The sequence below is a fragment of the Malania oleifera genome, chromosome 5 (assembly GCF_029873635.1).
Source record: "Malania oleifera isolate guangnan ecotype guangnan chromosome 5, ASM2987363v1, whole genome shotgun sequence".
Taxonomy (NCBI): Eukaryota; Viridiplantae; Streptophyta; class Magnoliopsida; order Santalales; family Ximeniaceae; genus Malania; species Malania oleifera.
Genome location: NC_080421.1, coordinates 65289072 through 65307950, shown reverse-complemented (window position 1 = coordinate 65307950; position 18879 = coordinate 65289072). Strand labels below are relative to the sequence as shown.

General features: G+C 33.4%; 1 protein-coding gene across 1 annotated transcript in view; it reads left to right on the top strand.

Moving 5' to 3' along the window:
* Window positions 1–4910: 4910 nt before the first annotated feature.
* Window positions 4911–18879, top strand: part of LOC131155564 (linoleate 9S-lipoxygenase 6-like) — a 102721-nt gene continuing 88752 nt past the window's right edge. The window contains exon 1 of the mRNA XM_058108783.1: window positions 4911–5185. Within this exon, the coding sequence (XP_057964766.1) occupies window positions 4993–5185 (193 nt within the window). The 5' untranslated portion in view covers window positions 4911–4992. The remainder of the gene's footprint in view (window positions 5186–18879) is intronic.

The following is an 18879-nucleotide window of genomic DNA, read 5'->3' as shown; positions in this document are numbered from 1 at the left end:
GTTTCCTGGTCACGTCTTGGTCGAGGGTCTTTATGAATCTTGCTTGTTAACTAGCACTTCGGAGCCTTTTATCTTGACCTAGTCGCCCCTTGTGATTGCTTGGTCGCACCCCATAGTCGAGTAGGGACATGCTGTTGTAGTTGAGTCAAGGCCTTAGAGACCTAGTCAAGCACTTTGTCGAACCTTGTGTTTCCATGTTGCTTCATTGACTCCTTGCACTACTTAACTCATTGATTTAAGCTTCAATTTCTTGAAACATAAAACATACCACGTGTAACTTCGAACAATGATAAGAAGTGATAATTGCAAAGTAAATAAGAGCATCATATAGGTAAATGGAGGCCTAAATAAGTATATTTTAGGAACACATCAACAACTTACTCTTGCAACACTTTATATGCAATAGTAAACACTTGACAAGGTCTTAGAAAAGCGTGCCCTTTAAACCCCACCTTAGTAAGTGACGTGGACGAACCATGTAAACCTATAGGTTAGGTATAACTTATCCAACAATGTTGATCTTGATAGGGAATAACTCCATCAGCTCCGACACGTCCACGTCACTATCATAGACATGTTAGAACTGACCCTACTCACTAATATCCTGTTGAATATTTTGCCTAACCATCCGAACGTGTATCACCACCTCCTATATTGGACCCCTCATCTCCATCTTCATCATCATCACTTAGAATTTTGTAATCTTCACCATATAACACCCATCTTGTATAGCTATTGTCCATTCCATAGTCTAATAAATATTTTCCAACCAAATCAATATGTTGAAATGTTATGTTTTGGCATTTCTTGTAAGGACACCTTTATTGGATTTATCAGCACGAGGATGCATGAACTCTATGAAATCATGTACCCCTTGTATGTATTTTTGTAAAAACATACCCCAAGCCTTCATCCAACTCTTATCTATGTTCATTAATTAATTAGCCTATAACATGTTCAAGTAAATGATTATGATTATATTTCATAATGTTTATAAGGTATGCATTGAGAATCCTAAAATTGACCACCTTTCGTATAAAGGGTAAAGATCCTATCCCATTCAGGAATGATACATTTACATTGTAGTCAATCGCTCAAATTCCTTGGTCATACTCATTTTAAAGTTCGGCAGCATCTCCCCATGATTCTCTAAGTACACGAGATGGGGGAAGTGAACATGTTGTTAGTTTTCCACTAAGAACTTATTAGAACACCCCATTATGCACCCAAAGAACATAAGCAAATATGCCATCGAAATATGTAATGAGAATGAGCAAAGTGTGAATGATGACAACAATGTAAATACAAATTCCTAAATTGTCCATAGATTAGACAATTCAAGAATGATTGAAATATAAACATCGCTAATCGTAAATGAAACAAATAATTAACATGCTCCATTTATTATTAATCTAGATAGTATGACTAATAATCAATTGAATATTAATTGATTTGTATCATATTTACGATAAGACATGAATGTACACTAACGATTCTTGAACGGGTATAAGCTTCAATGAAAAAATGCATATAATGAACGAATGCTTCGATGGAAACATTATTATAAATAAAACATACAATATCCAAATATATATAAGAAGAAATAGCCATAGGCAAGGCTCCTCTTATTTGCAAAGGGGCTTTAGGAGTGTCATTTAAAGTGATGGGATTTCCCCCTTCCTTGATGCAAATTGTTCACCTCCAAAATCAAGGCTACAATCCAATGCGATCAGGGATGAGTATCAAGTCCCCCCCTTTTTTTATGCAAATTGTTCACCTCCACAATCAAGGCTACAACCCATTTTAAGTGCATTGACTTTCCCTTTCAAGCGGAAGATATGAGGCAATCCTAGTGCGGAGTACCTTCCCTAGGGGGCACATAGGCTTCTACAGTTGCTTTCCCTAGTTCTACCCTCTTCAAAAGGCATATGGTGAATAAGAGTATTGGTGTGTTACAAGGTTATCCATTGATGTGTTCATGGTTTGCCAATAATGTGTACATGACATATGTTAACTAAACCTTGTAAAACAAACCATAATTTACAATAGCCTCAAAATATTTCAAAACTATTTCTAGTGCTACCTAGTGATCAAACCCAAGACTATGATTATATTTTCTTAATCAACATATAATATTTGCAATATTTGGAGATTTATAATCATAAATGCATTAGAGCACCTATTATTCACGTGTACTCAACATTGGCAAAAGGATAACCTTGATTTTTCTTTAAATGCATGTAAGGTAGAATCATATGCAATTTAACAAGTGTGCTATAATTAAAAATGATCAAAATGTTCAAAAATTTTTATATAATGTGATGGGGAAATCTTATACCATTATGTTCTCGAAAAACTTGTATGCTTAGAATTACATTTGTCTATCCCTACTATCTTAAATTTTGAAGCTAAAAATATTTTTCTTGAATTAACAATTTCCAAACCAAAAATCTAAACATCATCAACATAAGTATATTTTATTACACTAGTTTCACCCTCAAATATACTATAAACAGAGAGAAGTGCATAATAAAAGGGAAAAAAAAACAATACATAAAAAGAGTAGCCAAGGAGGCTATACTCAAAAGCAAACAACAAAGACAAACATTAACACAGATGGAAAACTTGAATGAAGTCCACCTAGCTGATGTGAGGCTTGCTAGAACATAAATTAATACAAATGAAAATTCTAAATTAAGATTAGGCCAACACTTCAAAATCTAAACTAAAATAAAGAGTTTGGTCAAACTTGCAATTTTGGCAACCAACTGTGGCGTGCGTAGTGACAGGTGGTACTGGTTGTGGCTGCTATAGGTGGCAAATGGCTAGCTAGTAGATCTAAGGCAGCGGCGGCAGTGACTCTTCGGCAAATCGCACATGGTGGCTCTCCAACGGAGGGGATGTGGGATGGGAGCACGAGAAAGAGAATATAGACTTGGGATGCACGAGATTTTGTGCGAGGGGAGTAGTGGGGATATTTGGGGAATTTTTTAGTGACGATTCTTAAAGACGACTATTAGTGACAGTTTTACAACCATCACTAATAATAGATTATTAGTGAGGAAAAATTTCATATCTAATATCTGATAAATCATTACTAATATTTTTGTGCAATTGTTAGAGCGGGAAAACCTACTTTTAGTGATGAAAATATCAGTGACGAACCGGATGGAAACCATTACGAAAAGTCTATTATTAGCGATGGATATGAGGTTCGTCACTAATGGTAGAACGGTTCAAAAAACAGTCACTAAAAGATGACTATTAGTGACAGTCTACAACCATCACTAATAATAGACTATTAGTGATGAAAACTTTTTTCACTAATATTCGATAAATCGTTTCTAATATGTTTGTGCGATCGTTAGTGGGAAAACCTACTTTTAGTGACGGATACGAGGTTCGTCACTATACGAGGTTCTTCACTAATGGCTTAAATATTAGCGACCAATGTTGTTTTCTTAAATATTAGCGACCAATGTTGTTTTCATTACTAATCACTAATGGCACATTATTAATGATGATTTTTGGTTTGTCACTAATACTTTCGTCACTAAAAAGATCATTTTTTGTAGTGCATGCCCGCAGCCAATCACAACAAGATAATTCAAAAATTCAAAATTTGCTGGACCTTGTCAATTGTCTTTATGGGGCACCAAGTAGTCATGGTGGGAAAAATGGCTGGTTGACCTCCATAAGTGATTGGTTGACCGCCTTATGCTGCTTTCTTTTTTCATTATATATTTGTACGTAATTTTTCATGTCAATCTTGCTCTTTATTTTAATGGGTAAAAAATGATTATGAACAATGATTTGTCTAAAAAGTTGGTTGAAGAAAAGAAGCATATTGTGCATCCTTTGGTGTTTTATTTTTGAAATTAGCTTTATTAATATTATCATTTGCAACTACAACCATTGAAAGAGCATTCTCGACCATGAACGCTATAAAAATCAGTTGCACAATCGTACGAGGATGATCAATGATTAAATGATTGATGGTTACACATTGAAAAGATGCGTTTAAGAGTATTGACAATGAGCAAATCATTCAGAGGTTCCAAAATATGAAGACTTTGAGAGAACAATGGTAGAAGATAATTGGAAAAGTTTTGCTTTATTCCCTTATTTATGTTTTTGTTATTTTCTTTTATGCGAGCATTAGAAGAAATATGAGAGATTAATTGAAATAGCAGGTGTGAAGTGTTCTTACGTTTTTCTTTATTTTTGGTAAATGAATGTTATTTAAAATAAATATTATTAGTGTTAAATGCTAAAGTATTATGTATTTGTATTTTAATTATTTCCTCAAAAAATAAAAAAAAATTTAAAACATTTTTTGTTCCTATTGATAAAAATCTCTAGTATATAATGTATATTAGTTAAACCTTTTTTTTTTTGGTTACATAGGAACTTCGCCCCCAGGTCTTGCTGATCAAGGTAAAGTCCGGATGCGGATACAGCTTCTGTGCATCAGTTGGGCGTTCGACCAACCCAACTCCTGGGACGCATCTTCATTATCATCCACGGTTCCCGCTGATTCATAGAGCGAATTCTTACTATCCATGATCCCCGCTGGCTCACAGAGTAATCTCAACATCCACGAGTACCGCTGATTCTGTGAGTGTATCTACCTGAAATTGAATTTTTGATGCTCTTTCTTTTTTGCTGATGCCTTTATATAAGAATTCTTACTTGTTGATGCCTTTATATAAGAAAAACCAATTATTTTCCTGACTTTCAAGAATGATCCTGGCTGAAGAGTAAAATGCGAGAAGGGGGCAACGGATCGGATGCATTACCTAAGATGCAAGCTAAGCACGTGGCTTCCTTTTGCACGTCACTTGCGATTTCCCGCTTGCTTGCCTCAGTTCATAAATGTATATATGCTCGTACAGATCGTATGCGTGATCGGAGAAGTAGAAGTTTCCGGCCGAGCCACAAAAAAAGTAGGAGGAGAAGAAAAGAAGAAGGAAGAGGTGCTGTTAATTAACAATGGAGGTTGGGGGCCGTCGTTTTGGATGGCGTTCAGTCGGCGAGAAAACCAAAAAGAGCAATCGTTTTCACGGTGCCACTGAAAAATGCATCGTCCGGGGAACCGTCGTCGTGGTTCGGGGTGAAGGCCAACCAGCTGGTCCTGGAAAATCAGCCTCGCTTAAACTCTATAGCAGCGCTGAAGTTGATCCAAGTAAGTGCATGGCTGCTTAGTTATTTACCGCCTGTATTTTCCTCTTATGATCGGTTCCCTGTAATATTTATTTGTTCATGATATTATTGTTCATGACATTATATTAAAATTTTATGATTGAAGTAATTTTGCTCATGCTTCTAGAGTTTCTTCACTTTGGTAACCGTTATGTATTATTTTTAGTTAATTGTAAGGCAAGACAAACAGTAAAATTTTTTAAATGAAATTCAAAATTTGTATAGAGATAATTTAGGATGTTAGAACTAAATATTAAAGGAAGAATTAGTCATAAGTTTGGAAAGATTTTGGACGTGAATTTGTTTTGCTTTTGAGTAAAATATAACATAAAATCGAAGATATTTGATCAAATCCATTTGAATTCAAATTCAAAATACTCATGATCCCAAACAAAGCATAAAAGTAATTATATGACGTTTATGCCTTAGTTATAACTACTAGTATCTTAGTTATAGCATATTTAAGGTCTGTTTATTAATGGAAAATAATTTTCATTTTTCATAATTTAGTTCCTAAAGAATTATAAAAATTTTAATTTATTTTTTTATGATTCATATTTAAATTGTAGAAAACAAAGAGTTTGTTTAAATCCATAAAATATATATTTTTTTATTTCTAGATTTCAAAATTATTATAAAAAAGACAACTTGTTTTTTAATTTTTCTAAAAATTATATAAAGTATATAAAGGATCATGAATTTTGGGGTTTGAATTTGGATTTGTACGGGTTTTAAAGAAAGTTTATACATAATAAATACAATTAAAACATAAGATCTGAATTTCATACTTCGTATGCAAAGAGTTATAAATCTAGATAAATAATAAAAGATTTTTCCAACTTTTCTATATAAATATGAAAAATTAGAAAACAAGATGTCATTTTAGTTTATACAATTCTAAATTTTTCCATGTCCTACGATTTGGTTATATTAAATACCGGCTTTATAAAAAGAGAAGAATATTTAATAACTTTTGAGACTAGGCAAAAATAAGAGTCAAATAGATTTCTTCTTAATTAGGAAGAGAGATCGATTGTAGAGTTATCCCAGATGAAAGTTTGACTCACAACATACATTCCTAGTACTATATATATATACTCAAAAATAGAAGAGAAAGATCAACACAAATCATGTAAGAGGATTGGGTGCTGGAGCTTGAAGGAAGAAAATAATGTAAAATTAAAAAAAATAGAATGATTAAAGAGAGTGATTGGACAATATGTGGAATAGAATGACTAACTCTATCATAAATTTAGGAAAATTGGTCTTAGGTGAATTCAGAGGAAGGTATTCGGGCAAAAAAGAAAGTTGGTGGTGAGATCAAGATATCCAAAAAGTCATAAAGACAAAATGAAACTTGTATAATGACAAAGTTGAAGAAATATATAAAATCTTGAAAAGTATAAAAAGACAAGAAAAATAAAACTATTAGTGAAGTTAAACATAGAGCTTATGATATTTTATTTTATATACTAGATTAGATACAAGAAGGAGAAAGATACACTCATAAACTAGCTAGAGCTAGACTACAAGAGAAAGAAAACGCAAAGATTTAGGAATATAAAATGTATAAAGGACAATAATGTTAATGTCTTAATCAAAGAAGAAGACGTAAAAGAGAGGTGGCATAGATACTTTAAGGATTGTTTGATGAGAGCCAAATTGAAAGCTTGGGTTTGGAAGTGACAGATAAGGAGAAGACTAAAAATAAGATATTTATTCGCAAAATTAGAGTCTTTAAAATTAAGATAACTTCAAAAAAAAAAAAAAAGTAGAAAATTTATATGATTATATAATACACCAATTAAAGTTTACAAATGTTTAGGGATAAAGGAGGTATATGGATGTCTAATCTATTCATCATTATTATAAAAACCAAGAAAATATAGGAAGAATTGAGGAAAAGTATGTTAACACCTTTATAAATAAAAAAAGATGAAGATGATATTCAAAATTGTAATAACTATCGCAAAATTATGGTGAGTTATACGTGGAAATTAGAGGAAAGAGTAATTGAACAAAGAATAAGACTAGAAATAAGAGTTTCAAAGTATCAATTTGGTATTATGCTCGAGAGATCAATAACAAAATCTATTTATATTTTAAGAAGATTGATGAAAGTTTGGAGAAAAAAGAAAATGAACTTGAATTGATTTTTATTGATCTAGAGAAAGCCTATGATAAAATACTTAGGGAAGTTCTTTTATGGGTTTAAGATAGGAAAAGAGTTTGCAATAGATATATTGAGGTCATTAAGCATATGTGTGATAGAGTAGCAATTAGCGTTAGGATTGCAAGAGGGGAATTTAGAGAATTTTGAATCACAATCGGGGTACTTTAGGGTTCTAATTTGAGACCTCTTCTTTATGCTTTGGAAATTAATGAACTCACTAGGAATATCCAAAATGAGATCTCTTAGTGTATGTTTTTTTGCAAATGATATTATCTTAGTTGATGAAAGTAGGAGTGGAATGAAATCTAAGTTAGAACTTTGGCGAAACGTTTTAGAGTTTAAAGGTTTTAATATAAGTAGGAATAAGACTAAATATACGAAATGTAGTTTTAGTAATATAAAGGGGAGTATCGAAGAGAATATTGAACTTGATAATCAGGAAATTAATAAAACTAGTAGATTTTGATATCTTGGATCTATTATGCAAGTGGAAGGGGAAATTGAAGAGAATGTAGTACATAAAGCTAAAGCAGGTTGGATAAAATGGAGAAATGCATTAAGCATGCAGTGTGATAATAGAATACCTTTAAAATTAAAAGAAAAGTTTTATAAGATGACTATAAGGCAAACCATGCTTTATGGATCATTAGAATATTAGGCAACTAAGAAACAGTATGTATAAAAAGTAAAAGTTGTTGAAATGCAAATGTTAATGTGGATGAATGGTATAAACATTAAAAGACAAATTAAGGACAAAACAGATATGCAATAAAACTAGGCATAACATCAATTGAAGGCAATATAAGGGAGGACAACTTAGACGATTTAGACATTTGAAATGTAGACCTAGTAACAACTTGTGAGAAGAACTGAATTAGTTATTGTTTCTGGTATTAAAAGAGGTAGGGATAGATCTAGATTAATCTGTGACTAAGTAGTGAGGAAGAATTAAATTGTTCTTAAGTTAAAGAAGGAAATTGCTCTCAATTGGGTGAATTGGAGAAAAATGATTCATGTAACCAATCTTACCTAGTGGGACTTAAGACTTGTTATTACTGTTGTTGTTGTTGTTGTTGTTGTAAGGTGACATTTTTGTATTCGAAAAACTAAAAATGTAAATTAAAACTATTTCCACAATAAAATAGCAACAAAATTATTTCTTGTTGTTCATTTATTTTATAAATATTTTAAAATAAAAATCTAGCTAACTTTTTTTTTTTGTTGAAAATTTAAGATGAAAAATGAAACCTATTTTCCACAACTAAACATACCTTTAACATTTCTTTTAGTAATTGTGATATGTATTATTCAACTAATACTTATGTAGGAATATTTTTTAAGAAGAAAAAGTAGACATCAAATTAGGGAGGATTTGTTTTCTACATGTATTGGTACTAAAATGGAATTCTTGTATCTCTACCTTAGTTGTTCATTGACCATAATCAAATAGAAAATAAGAAAATTGAGATATCCCTGGTATTATCGATGGAACCTCTTCCATGATTAAGGCTTTTATTATATGAACATAAAGATTTAGGATTTTATAAAAAATTAAGGAAAAAAATACTACTCTTCAGAAAGATGACAAACTTTATAATTTAAAAACCCCTAAAATGAGCATCACACAATTGGAGTGATATTGTAACCCAACACGAGCCCCTTTGACTCACTTCTAAAAATAAGTAGTTCGGAAGTTATCCCAAGTATAGGAGCTATGTTGTGTAATAATTAGCCCAAACAGGCCAAATCGTCTCCTCAGGAAATGCAGATTAGTTTTAAACTAGTGCAAAACAGGAAAAAGAAAATAAGAAAACAATTTTATTGAACATGGTTTAGATTCGGTTTCTTTGGGGGTTTTGAAAATTTATGGTGAAATTGAAATGACGTGAAACCTAAACTATGAACCTTTCATGCAAACCAACCAAACACTCACTAATTAAATATTCAAATAGTAAAACAAGGATAGCTAAAATTAGACTCGACAAAGACCTAAGAGTAATGAATAAACTGAACCTAACAATGATTCAACTAAATGAAAATAAATTAAGCTAATAAATAAAACTGGACTAAATAAATAAACTAAACCCAACAATAGAAAGACTCAAACATTTCCTAAATGAAAATGACTAAATTTACACTAATAAACAAAAATTCCATCAAGATATTTAACATGACATCAGTTAGATTAAAATAATTAAACAACCACAAGGAAAGGAGGGAATGAGAGAGTCCTATTCAAATACTTAACTTCAACATAATAACAGTAAGGTAAACACAAGAATAAAAATATCGAACAAGTATTAACTCCTACAATGAACTTGAAATTAAATAGATAAACTGAACTTAATAATATAAATAATCCAACAAGAATTTAAATTCAACAACTACAAAAAAAACTGAATTTGACCACTTAAATAATCTAAGCAAGTATTTAAACTGAAGAGAGAGAGAGAGAGAGAGAGAGATAAAACAAATATTAATCTAATAAATAGTTCTTAATCTAAACAAATGTTTAATCCCAGCTTCAAATGGAAACAAATTAAAAGCTTAGCAATAAAAATAACTCTAACAATATTAAAATAACACAAGGAGAGAGAGAGAGAGAGAGAGAGAGCAATGAAGTGGAAGAAGAGCAACTCGGGTCTCCACACTGCAGCTGTGTCCTATGGCGTAGCTCCCCCAAGGTACCAAAATGTTCCACACGCAAACCCCCCTCCAAACCTATTCCCTCAAAGCTCCTTTTTACCCTAGCCTTTTCCCCCTTTTTTCCTTTGCTTTCACTTTTACTTTTCAATCCCTCCAGTTGCCCTAGCGTGCCAGCTCCTACTGCCAGAAAACACACACTTGCATGGATAGGTCACATCAAGACCCGACCCACTTCATTTTTTTTAAAATTTTCTTTTCTTGTTTTTTTTTTTTTTTGTTTCCCAACGCAAAAACCCAATTTTGACCTTCATACAACCCGTAACTCTCAAAATTCAAAACACAAAAGTTGTAGAAATTTTTCTTGGCTTTTCATAGCATTTTGAATCGTCTCGATCAGAGTTTGAACGAGAAAGTTATGCCCAAAATACGAAGTACAGTCAGTTTTTAGCTTCCAATAATTGTCCTACAAAAAAAAAAAAAAACCAAAAATGCATAAATTACTCAATAGAACCCAAATATTATAAATAGAACACATTGTTAAAATATTGAGAGTAATTAGGTATTTAATTAAAAATATAATCCTTAATGCATGAATTAAAACGCCTAATTACGCGTCAATTACACCCCTAACTAACATTTTGTTAGTCTCTAGCAAATAACATGAATGCATTCAAACCGAGGGAATAGCAACTAAAATTCCAATACTTATGAAAATTACATGAAAGATATGCTTAATGAGTTTAGGAACATAGGACACAGATTAATCTAAGTTACGTATCAACTGAGAAATTTATACACCATTTAGTAAAACAATCAAAATAATGGAATGTAACAAAGCTTACGTGTATAAGAGAGGATCCAAGATTGACCACAAGCAAACATTAATGGTTTCAAACACACCAATTAATTTGAGACAACCATATGGTCTTACTCTAATTCAAAACCATTGTACTGACGCCTTTTATACTATTACACTTTAAAAGGGACCCACTTTCCTGATTAGTTAGGATCCTAGTAGTAGGTAACTGCTTCCAGTGCATGAATGTACAAAGGTGACTTTCACGCTACTACACTTTAAAAGGTACCCACTTTTTATTATTATTTAGGACCTCGGTAATAGGTAGCCCTTTCCAATACACAATTATTTCCCTCTTTTTATTCCTTTTTTTCTTTTCTCTTTTTTTCTTCTTTTTGCAACTGATCCCTAGCTTGTTTCTTGTTTTCATTTGCTTTAAGTTTTTTTTTTCCTTTTTTCTTTCTTTTCATTTTCTAAGCCATTAGGATATGGTTCATTAGAGTTCCAAACATTTGAAGTGTATATCAACCAGAAATAATCTAAGGTAGTCTTTCTAAGTCTTCTAACCTATGTAGTGTGTGTAGCAAGACTTTCAACATCCTTCTCTTGGTTGAAACTAAGTGAAATGGATAAAACTCTCTTTTAATTCAAACTCAGATTGCACTACATCCTACATATTCCATATCCTCAAAAAGAAAGAAAGAAAAAATTGGCCATGTAATGTTCACAATTAAGAAATTCAACATGCTTTGAGCTCAATACCAATATTTCCCAAATGTAGACCTAATCAACATGCAAACAAAAATCACATGCAATTTTCATATTGAAATTATTTTCATATTGAAATTATTTTCACATTAAAATTCTATCACATGGAAGCACAAAATTGCACATGCAAATTCTCTCCCCTAAACTAAAATGAGACATTGTCCTCAATGTGAAAGCATAGGGGAAATGGAAAAGATATGCATGGGGGAAACAAACCAATAAGAAGAAAAAAAAAAAAAGAATAGTAGAGAGTCACAACCAACAAACACAGTAGAAAAAGAAACGAAAGATGCAAATAAGAACAAAAGAAACTAAAAGAAAAAGAAAAAGAAAAAGAAAAAGAAAAAGAAAGACAGTAAAAAAGAAAGGTCAGAGGACTCCCCTGAGGTCTTATAGGAGCAAGACCTCTTCATATGGATCGAATGGACTTATGAAAGGCTTGAGACGCTAGCCATTAATTGTGAAGCTGTTGCCACTCTATGGATCTACAATTTCTACCGCGCCATGAGAATGAATTTTTTCAACAATGTACGGGCCACCCCATCAGGACTTCAATTTCTCAGGAAACAGATGCAATCTGGAGTTATAAAGAAGCACTTGCTGAGTAAGGAAAAGTTGTTTGCCTTTCATTTTCCTGTTGTGCAGCAACTTCATCCGCTCCTTTGCTAAGCGGACATTGTTGTAAGCTTCCCTCCTAGATTCTTCAAGTTGACATACCTGCAATTTCCTTAAACCTTTGACATCGTCAAGTAAAAAGTTAATCTGTTTTATAGTCCATAAAGCATGATGCTGAATCTCAATAGGTAAATGACTTGCCTTACCGTAAACTAACCTGTAGGGAAACATCCCTAAATTCGTCTTGAATGCAATTCAGTAGGCCCAGAGTGCATCAACAAGTTTTTCTGACCAGTTTTTTTGATTAGGACGCTCCATTTTCTCAAGTATGATTTTGATCTCTCTATTGGCCAACTCAACTTGACCATTGGTCTGAGGGTGGTATGGAGCAAAGACCTTATGGGTCACTCCATACTTTTGGATGAGTTTTTCAAAAGAAACCCTCCATCACTAATGATTGCCTTGGGCATGCCAAAACATGCAAATAATTCCTTGAGAAACCGGATGACAACCCTGTGGTCATTTGTCCTACAAGGTATACTTTCCACCCATTTTGAAACATAGTCCATAGCAACTAAAATGTAGGAATGCCCAAAAGAGTTTGAGAATGGTCCTATAAAGTCAATTCCCCAACAGTAAAAAATTTTAAGAGTCAAAATGGGAGACATAGGCATTTCATTCTTTGATGTGATTTTCTTAATTTCTGACAAGCCTCACAGGTTTTACCAAAATTCTCAACATTTTTAAACATAGTAAGCTAGTAGAATCCACTTTACAAAATTTTTGAAATAGTTTTCTTTGCAGCAAAGTGGCCTACACACGCTCCACTATGACAAAATGCATCACAAAAGTAAATTCATCACCGGGCACACATCTGTGAACCAATTGATCAGAACAATATTTAAACAAATATGGGTTGTCAAAATAGTGGTGTCGTACCTCTGTAAGGAACTTACACTTATCTTGATTTACCCATTGGTCTGCCATTCGGTCGGTGACAAGCTAGTTCACAATATCAGCAAACCAAGAAGTGCACAACACTGCAAAAAGACGCTCATTAGGAAAATTATCATTTAAGAAAGGAAATTATGTTTCACCCTCTGCTCTAGTTTAGGCATTAGCTGATAAATACTCAAATCTAGTTAAAGTCATTGCATTGTTCAACACAGGAGCAACATGTAGCTTTATTAAACTAGGTATTCTACCAAAAGACAAATGGAAGCCTTGGAGCCAAGGATTCAAAGCAGCAAATGGAGAACACTTCTAGGCTAGGTTAAAAAGTGTACCCGTTTATATTAAGCTTCATCCATAATGTTCAATCAAGGCAACATTATTTGGGTCAAAGCTTCTAAACAAAGATCTTCTCATTAGATTTAATATCATTTAGCACTTAAACAAGGTCTAGTGGACAACATAAGTTTTAAAATTTAGATCATATTTGTTCAATGGACCAAGACCCCTAATCTTTTCTAGATCACTTAGTCCCTAGAGGAGATTAAAGCACGATTAATTCAGAAAAATTGTGTTGATAGTCATAGCGAGTTTTTGAAGAAATGCTTGAAGCCATTATGGAAGAATCCAGAGTTCTTTGTTAGTATCCCCTTCAAAAAAGAATGAAGATATCAACCTGACTAAAGAAAGTCACAAGGGGATGAATCCATAACATTATTCTTTGGCCCAGGATGAGTTGACCCAACTCCAAGAAGAAGGGCTTATTGAACCAACAAAATGGTAGTGTACTTTTGAAGCCTTCTATGTCAACAAAAGGGCTAAATGATTTCAAGGAAAGCTTAGGAACATCATCAACTACTAGCCCCTTAACCATTTTCTTACTAATGACAAATTCCTGTTACCAAACAGGACCAGCCTATTTTTCACAATTATCGGAGGCCCAAATCTTTTTAAAATTTGACTTGAAAGTGGGCTTTTGGCAATTGGGCGTCCATCCAAATGACAGACCCAAGAAGGCCTTTTGCATACTCATTTTCCACTAGCAATAGACTGTTATGCCATTTAGGGTCAAAGTTGCCCCATCCATATTTCAAAAGGCAATGATCAAGATTTTTTAGCCCATACTCCATCATGCCTTGATCTATATTGATGATATCCTTTTGTTTTCAAAGAATACATCATCAAATGCTAAGATTCTAAATTAGTTCACAAATATTGTGGAGCACTACAAAATTATACTGTTAAAAAAGAAAATGATATAATTTTGTAGTGCTCCATAATATTTGTGAACTGATTCAGAAGTTTAGCATGTGATGATGTATCCTTTGAAAACAAAAGGATATCATTAATATAGATCAGGGCATGATGGAGTATGGGCTGAAAAATCTTGATCATTGCCTTTTGAAATATGGACAGGGCCACTTTGAGCCTAAATGGCATAACAGTCTATTGTTAGTGGAAAATGGGTATGCAAAAGGCTATCTTGGGTCTGTCATCTGGATGGATGCCCAATTTCCAAAAGCCCACTTTCAAGTCCAATTTTGAAAGGATTTAGGCCTCCGATAATTGTGAAAATAGGCTGGTCCTGTTTGGTAATGGGAACTTGTCATTAGTAAGAAAATGGTTGAAAGGATGGTGGTTGATGACAATCCTAAGCTTTCATCGAGATTGTTTAGCCCCTTTTTTTTTTGACATAGAAGGCTTCAAAAGCACACTATCACTTTGTTGGTTCAATGAGCCCTTCTTCTTGGAGTTAGGTCAACTCATCCTGGGCCAAAGAATAATGTTATGGATTCATCCTCTTGTGACTGGTTTTAGTCGGGTTGATATCTTCATTCTTTTTTGAAGAGTATACTAACAAAGAACTCTGGATCTTCATTCTCCAAAAGCTCACTATGACTATTTGCACAATTTTTATAAATTAATCGTGCCTTAATCTCCTCCAAGGATTAACCGATCTAAAAAAGATTAGGGGTCTTGGTCCATTGTAACAAATATTATCTGAATTTTAAAACTTATGTTGTCCACTGGACCTTGTTTAAGTGTTGAATGATATCAAATCCAATGAGAAGATCTTTGTTTGGAAGCTTTGACCCAAAGAATTTTGCCTTGATTAAGCATCATGGATGAAGATTAATATAAATGGGTACACCTTTTTAACCTGGCCTAGAAGTGTTCTCCATTTGTTGCCTTGAATCCTTGGCTCCAAGGCTTCCATTTGTCTTTTAGTGGAATACCTGGTTTAATAAAGTTGCGTATTGCTCCTGTGTCGAAGAATGCAATGACTTTAACTGGATTTGAGTATTTATCAACTAATACCCAAACTGGAGCAGAGGGTGAAACATAATTTCCTTTCTTAAATTGTGTTGATAATGGTTATTGGATGGAACAAAGGTCATGGACTTCTTCCTTTGTTGATGCTATCGGGGGTAGCATTCATTATTAATGGGTTGGATATAACATTCAAGTGGATCGGCCTAGTAACTCTCAAATTCTTCATCTTCATCCAGAGAGTTTGAAAGATTTGACTGTCCACATTGCTAGAAAGCAAGGATAGAGTCTTCATTTTGTTGATCATCAATGGAGAATATATATTCGATGTCGTCATTATAATCCCAATCGAAGACTTTGTGTAGAATCTAGATTAGTTTAATTTTCTTTTATTTATAGGGACACTTTTTTGCATAATGCCCTTTTTGATTGCAAATGTAACATCAATGATCTTTTAATTCTTTCTCATGCTTCATCTTTCTCAAATATTCCCAACACTTCTCCTTGTGTTTTGACCTTCTGTATTTTCTGCAGGGATAAACTTCTTCATTTTCTCCTATTGAGCAGGGGCATTGTTTGTTTCCTTTACACATGATGAGGAGGTCCTTCCTTATGCATTCCATGGTGATTTACATTCCTGCCTTCTAGACTCTTCTATACATGTCATACTTTTTGCAAAGCGCATCTTGATTTATAAGAGATCTGTGATAAAGTTTACCAAAGGAGGTGCTTTCGAGTCTTTTTCCACTCATTTGTGAAGTTCTTGTAGGACTTATTATCCTAGTGGATCCGACAAGCAATTAAAATAGGCTTGCTTGAGGTTAATGTTATTCAGTCCATAGAGAGCGTAATATCTTTCAGAGATAAGATTATAATGCTTCTCAAGATCTTTTCTTTTAAGTAAGCAACATTTAATCTTCATGTATTCTTCTTTGGCTTGAGTGACGTGGTTTTCTCAGGCACCATAGAATTCTTTAATGATTGTGGAGATGAAGACATCAAGGTTAGGTACCTGTGATATCTGTAACTGCCTGTAATCTCCGAGGTTTATCCATGCACTAGATTCTTAATCTTCCAATGAACTTTGAAATAACCCTTCCAATGACTTCTTTAAAAGTAATACCCTCTTTCATTAATTATGCTGTGCACCATGCATTGAGTTCAAGGATCTTATTCCTTCATTGGTTTGGAGGTATTTCTTCCAATGAAATGGTTGGTCCATTTCCATTGTTGCTTGAACTATGTGTGGGAATGACTGATGTAGTATTCTCTTAGAGATTGATGTTGTCATCAACTCCTTTATCGTTAGTACGACTGTCGTATTCTGTCATGCAGGTGGATGCATATGTCATCATTATAGGCTTTGGAAGTTGAATCTCTTCTTCAGATGAATCATTGTCCGTCATGATGACAAGTGATGATTTTGGCACCTTTTCTAGATGTAATGGATGAGCCATCTCAATAAAGAGTTTAGAGATAGGATTATCCTTTTCTAGAACCCCAATTTGTGGTTCTTGATCTAGATCACTTGGTTCTCCAAATTTTTTCTTGTCTTACTTCTTTTGAGCTATAGAGACGGTTGTTGAACCCTCTGGGTTTGGGCTAGGTTTTGAGTACACTGCTTCTTTTTGAGATGGAGAAAAGAGTCACTACCTTGAAAGATGCTTGCAATTATACTGCCTGAAATTTTGGTTAAGAAGAGCTGAAAGCCAAAGTAAATGGAGGGAAAATAGGGTCAATCCTCTCTTGTATATGTTGTTGTTGCTGGCTTTGCTTGAGGGAATTTAGCTGAGCTTTGAGGTGCTGCATTTGTAACAACCCCAAAAGTAGTTATACTTGATTAGGGTTATGATCCTAAAAATAAATAAATAAATAAATAAATAAATAATTAAATTAATTAAACATTATTAAATTAAAGTAATTAAATAAATATTATTATGGATATATATATATATGTATATATATATATGTATGTATATATATAATATTAATATAAATATATACTTACCTAATGGAAGTCTAAGGAGCTTCCTGAGACTTCAAACATTTCAAGTATAATTCTGGATGAATGTTCTCTTTCTCACTTTCATGCTCTTGTCACTCTCTTCATGTTTCTCTGTCTCTCTCTTCGATTTCATCGGTCTAACGAGCGTCGATCAAAAATCAAAAAATACTGCTGGACTCCATTCTTTGCCACCGAAATTTCTACCAGAGTGGATTTTTTATAGGAGCGGCGTAGGCATATCTCCTGAGGTAAGCTCAATTCTCACTTTTACCTCAATTCCTTGTAAATCTTAAACCCAATTGACGATCGGATACCACCATGAGAATCTAGAGATGATTCTCTACAAGTCCAGCGGAGTGGATTTCTCATGGGTCGTCGTAGGCATAACCCCAAAATTAGACTAAGGGGGTTATTAAGGGGCTAACTATTATTTAATTATTGTAGATTTAGAAATGTTGAATATTGGGCATTCTGAAGTTGAATTAGGGTCACTGAATTCAGGGCTCGGGTAAGCGCTGCAGGTGTAATTTCGAGACCCCGCAGGCATAGTTCAGGAAGACCAAGGTAATTTGATTATTTTGGAGTTTAACAATTTATTTAGGTTATTGGGAGCCTAGGAAATGTTTTATGGAAATTATGTTGGAATTTTATTGAATGTTTTGGGGAAATGGAAATTGTAGATTTTGTACTGGAAATGCCATGGGCTCAGGATTGAACTGTGTGGGAATCTCAGTAAGCCGAGTAAGGGGATAAACTAATTCAGTATTTTCATAAAATTATTCTTTATTTTATAGCATTTGATTTTAGGAAAACATGTATATATTAAGATTATGTTTGGGAAATACTGTTGTGAACAGGGATATGATTTAAATATGTTTTATCAGGAAATATGATTTTAGAATAAATTTTACACCAGAATGTTATCCATCTTGTGTGGCGTGAGTATTATTTGCCATGAAAATTATGCTTATGGAATATTATGTTATTTTAGAATAAACATGTATTTCCAGTTTTCAGAAAAATTATAAAATAGTGCAGAAACTATGATTTCTTGAATATTATGTAAACAGTGCAAGAAATTTATGTTCAGTATATTAGGATTTACCAGCGCAGATGTTGAGATTACATGCTATGTTATACCAGCGTAGATGCCATATTCATGTATGTTATGACATAATTTGTGAAATATTATCATGTCAGATATTATTATGAAATATGAAATAGTTATGTTCAGTATACAAATCGTATTATATGATATCAGAACCCGGATGGTATGGTTTAGTTTAGTTTTCAGGAGCATGGTACCATAGCTATATGTTCAGAATTATGATAGTGCTACCACACGATCAGTAGTGTGGAAGATGACAGTCGGTGTGGCTTCTGTGTAGAGTGGTGATGTTCCCCTTGTAGTCTGGGACCACGTGGGGCAGGCCCATCATACTTAAAAACTTA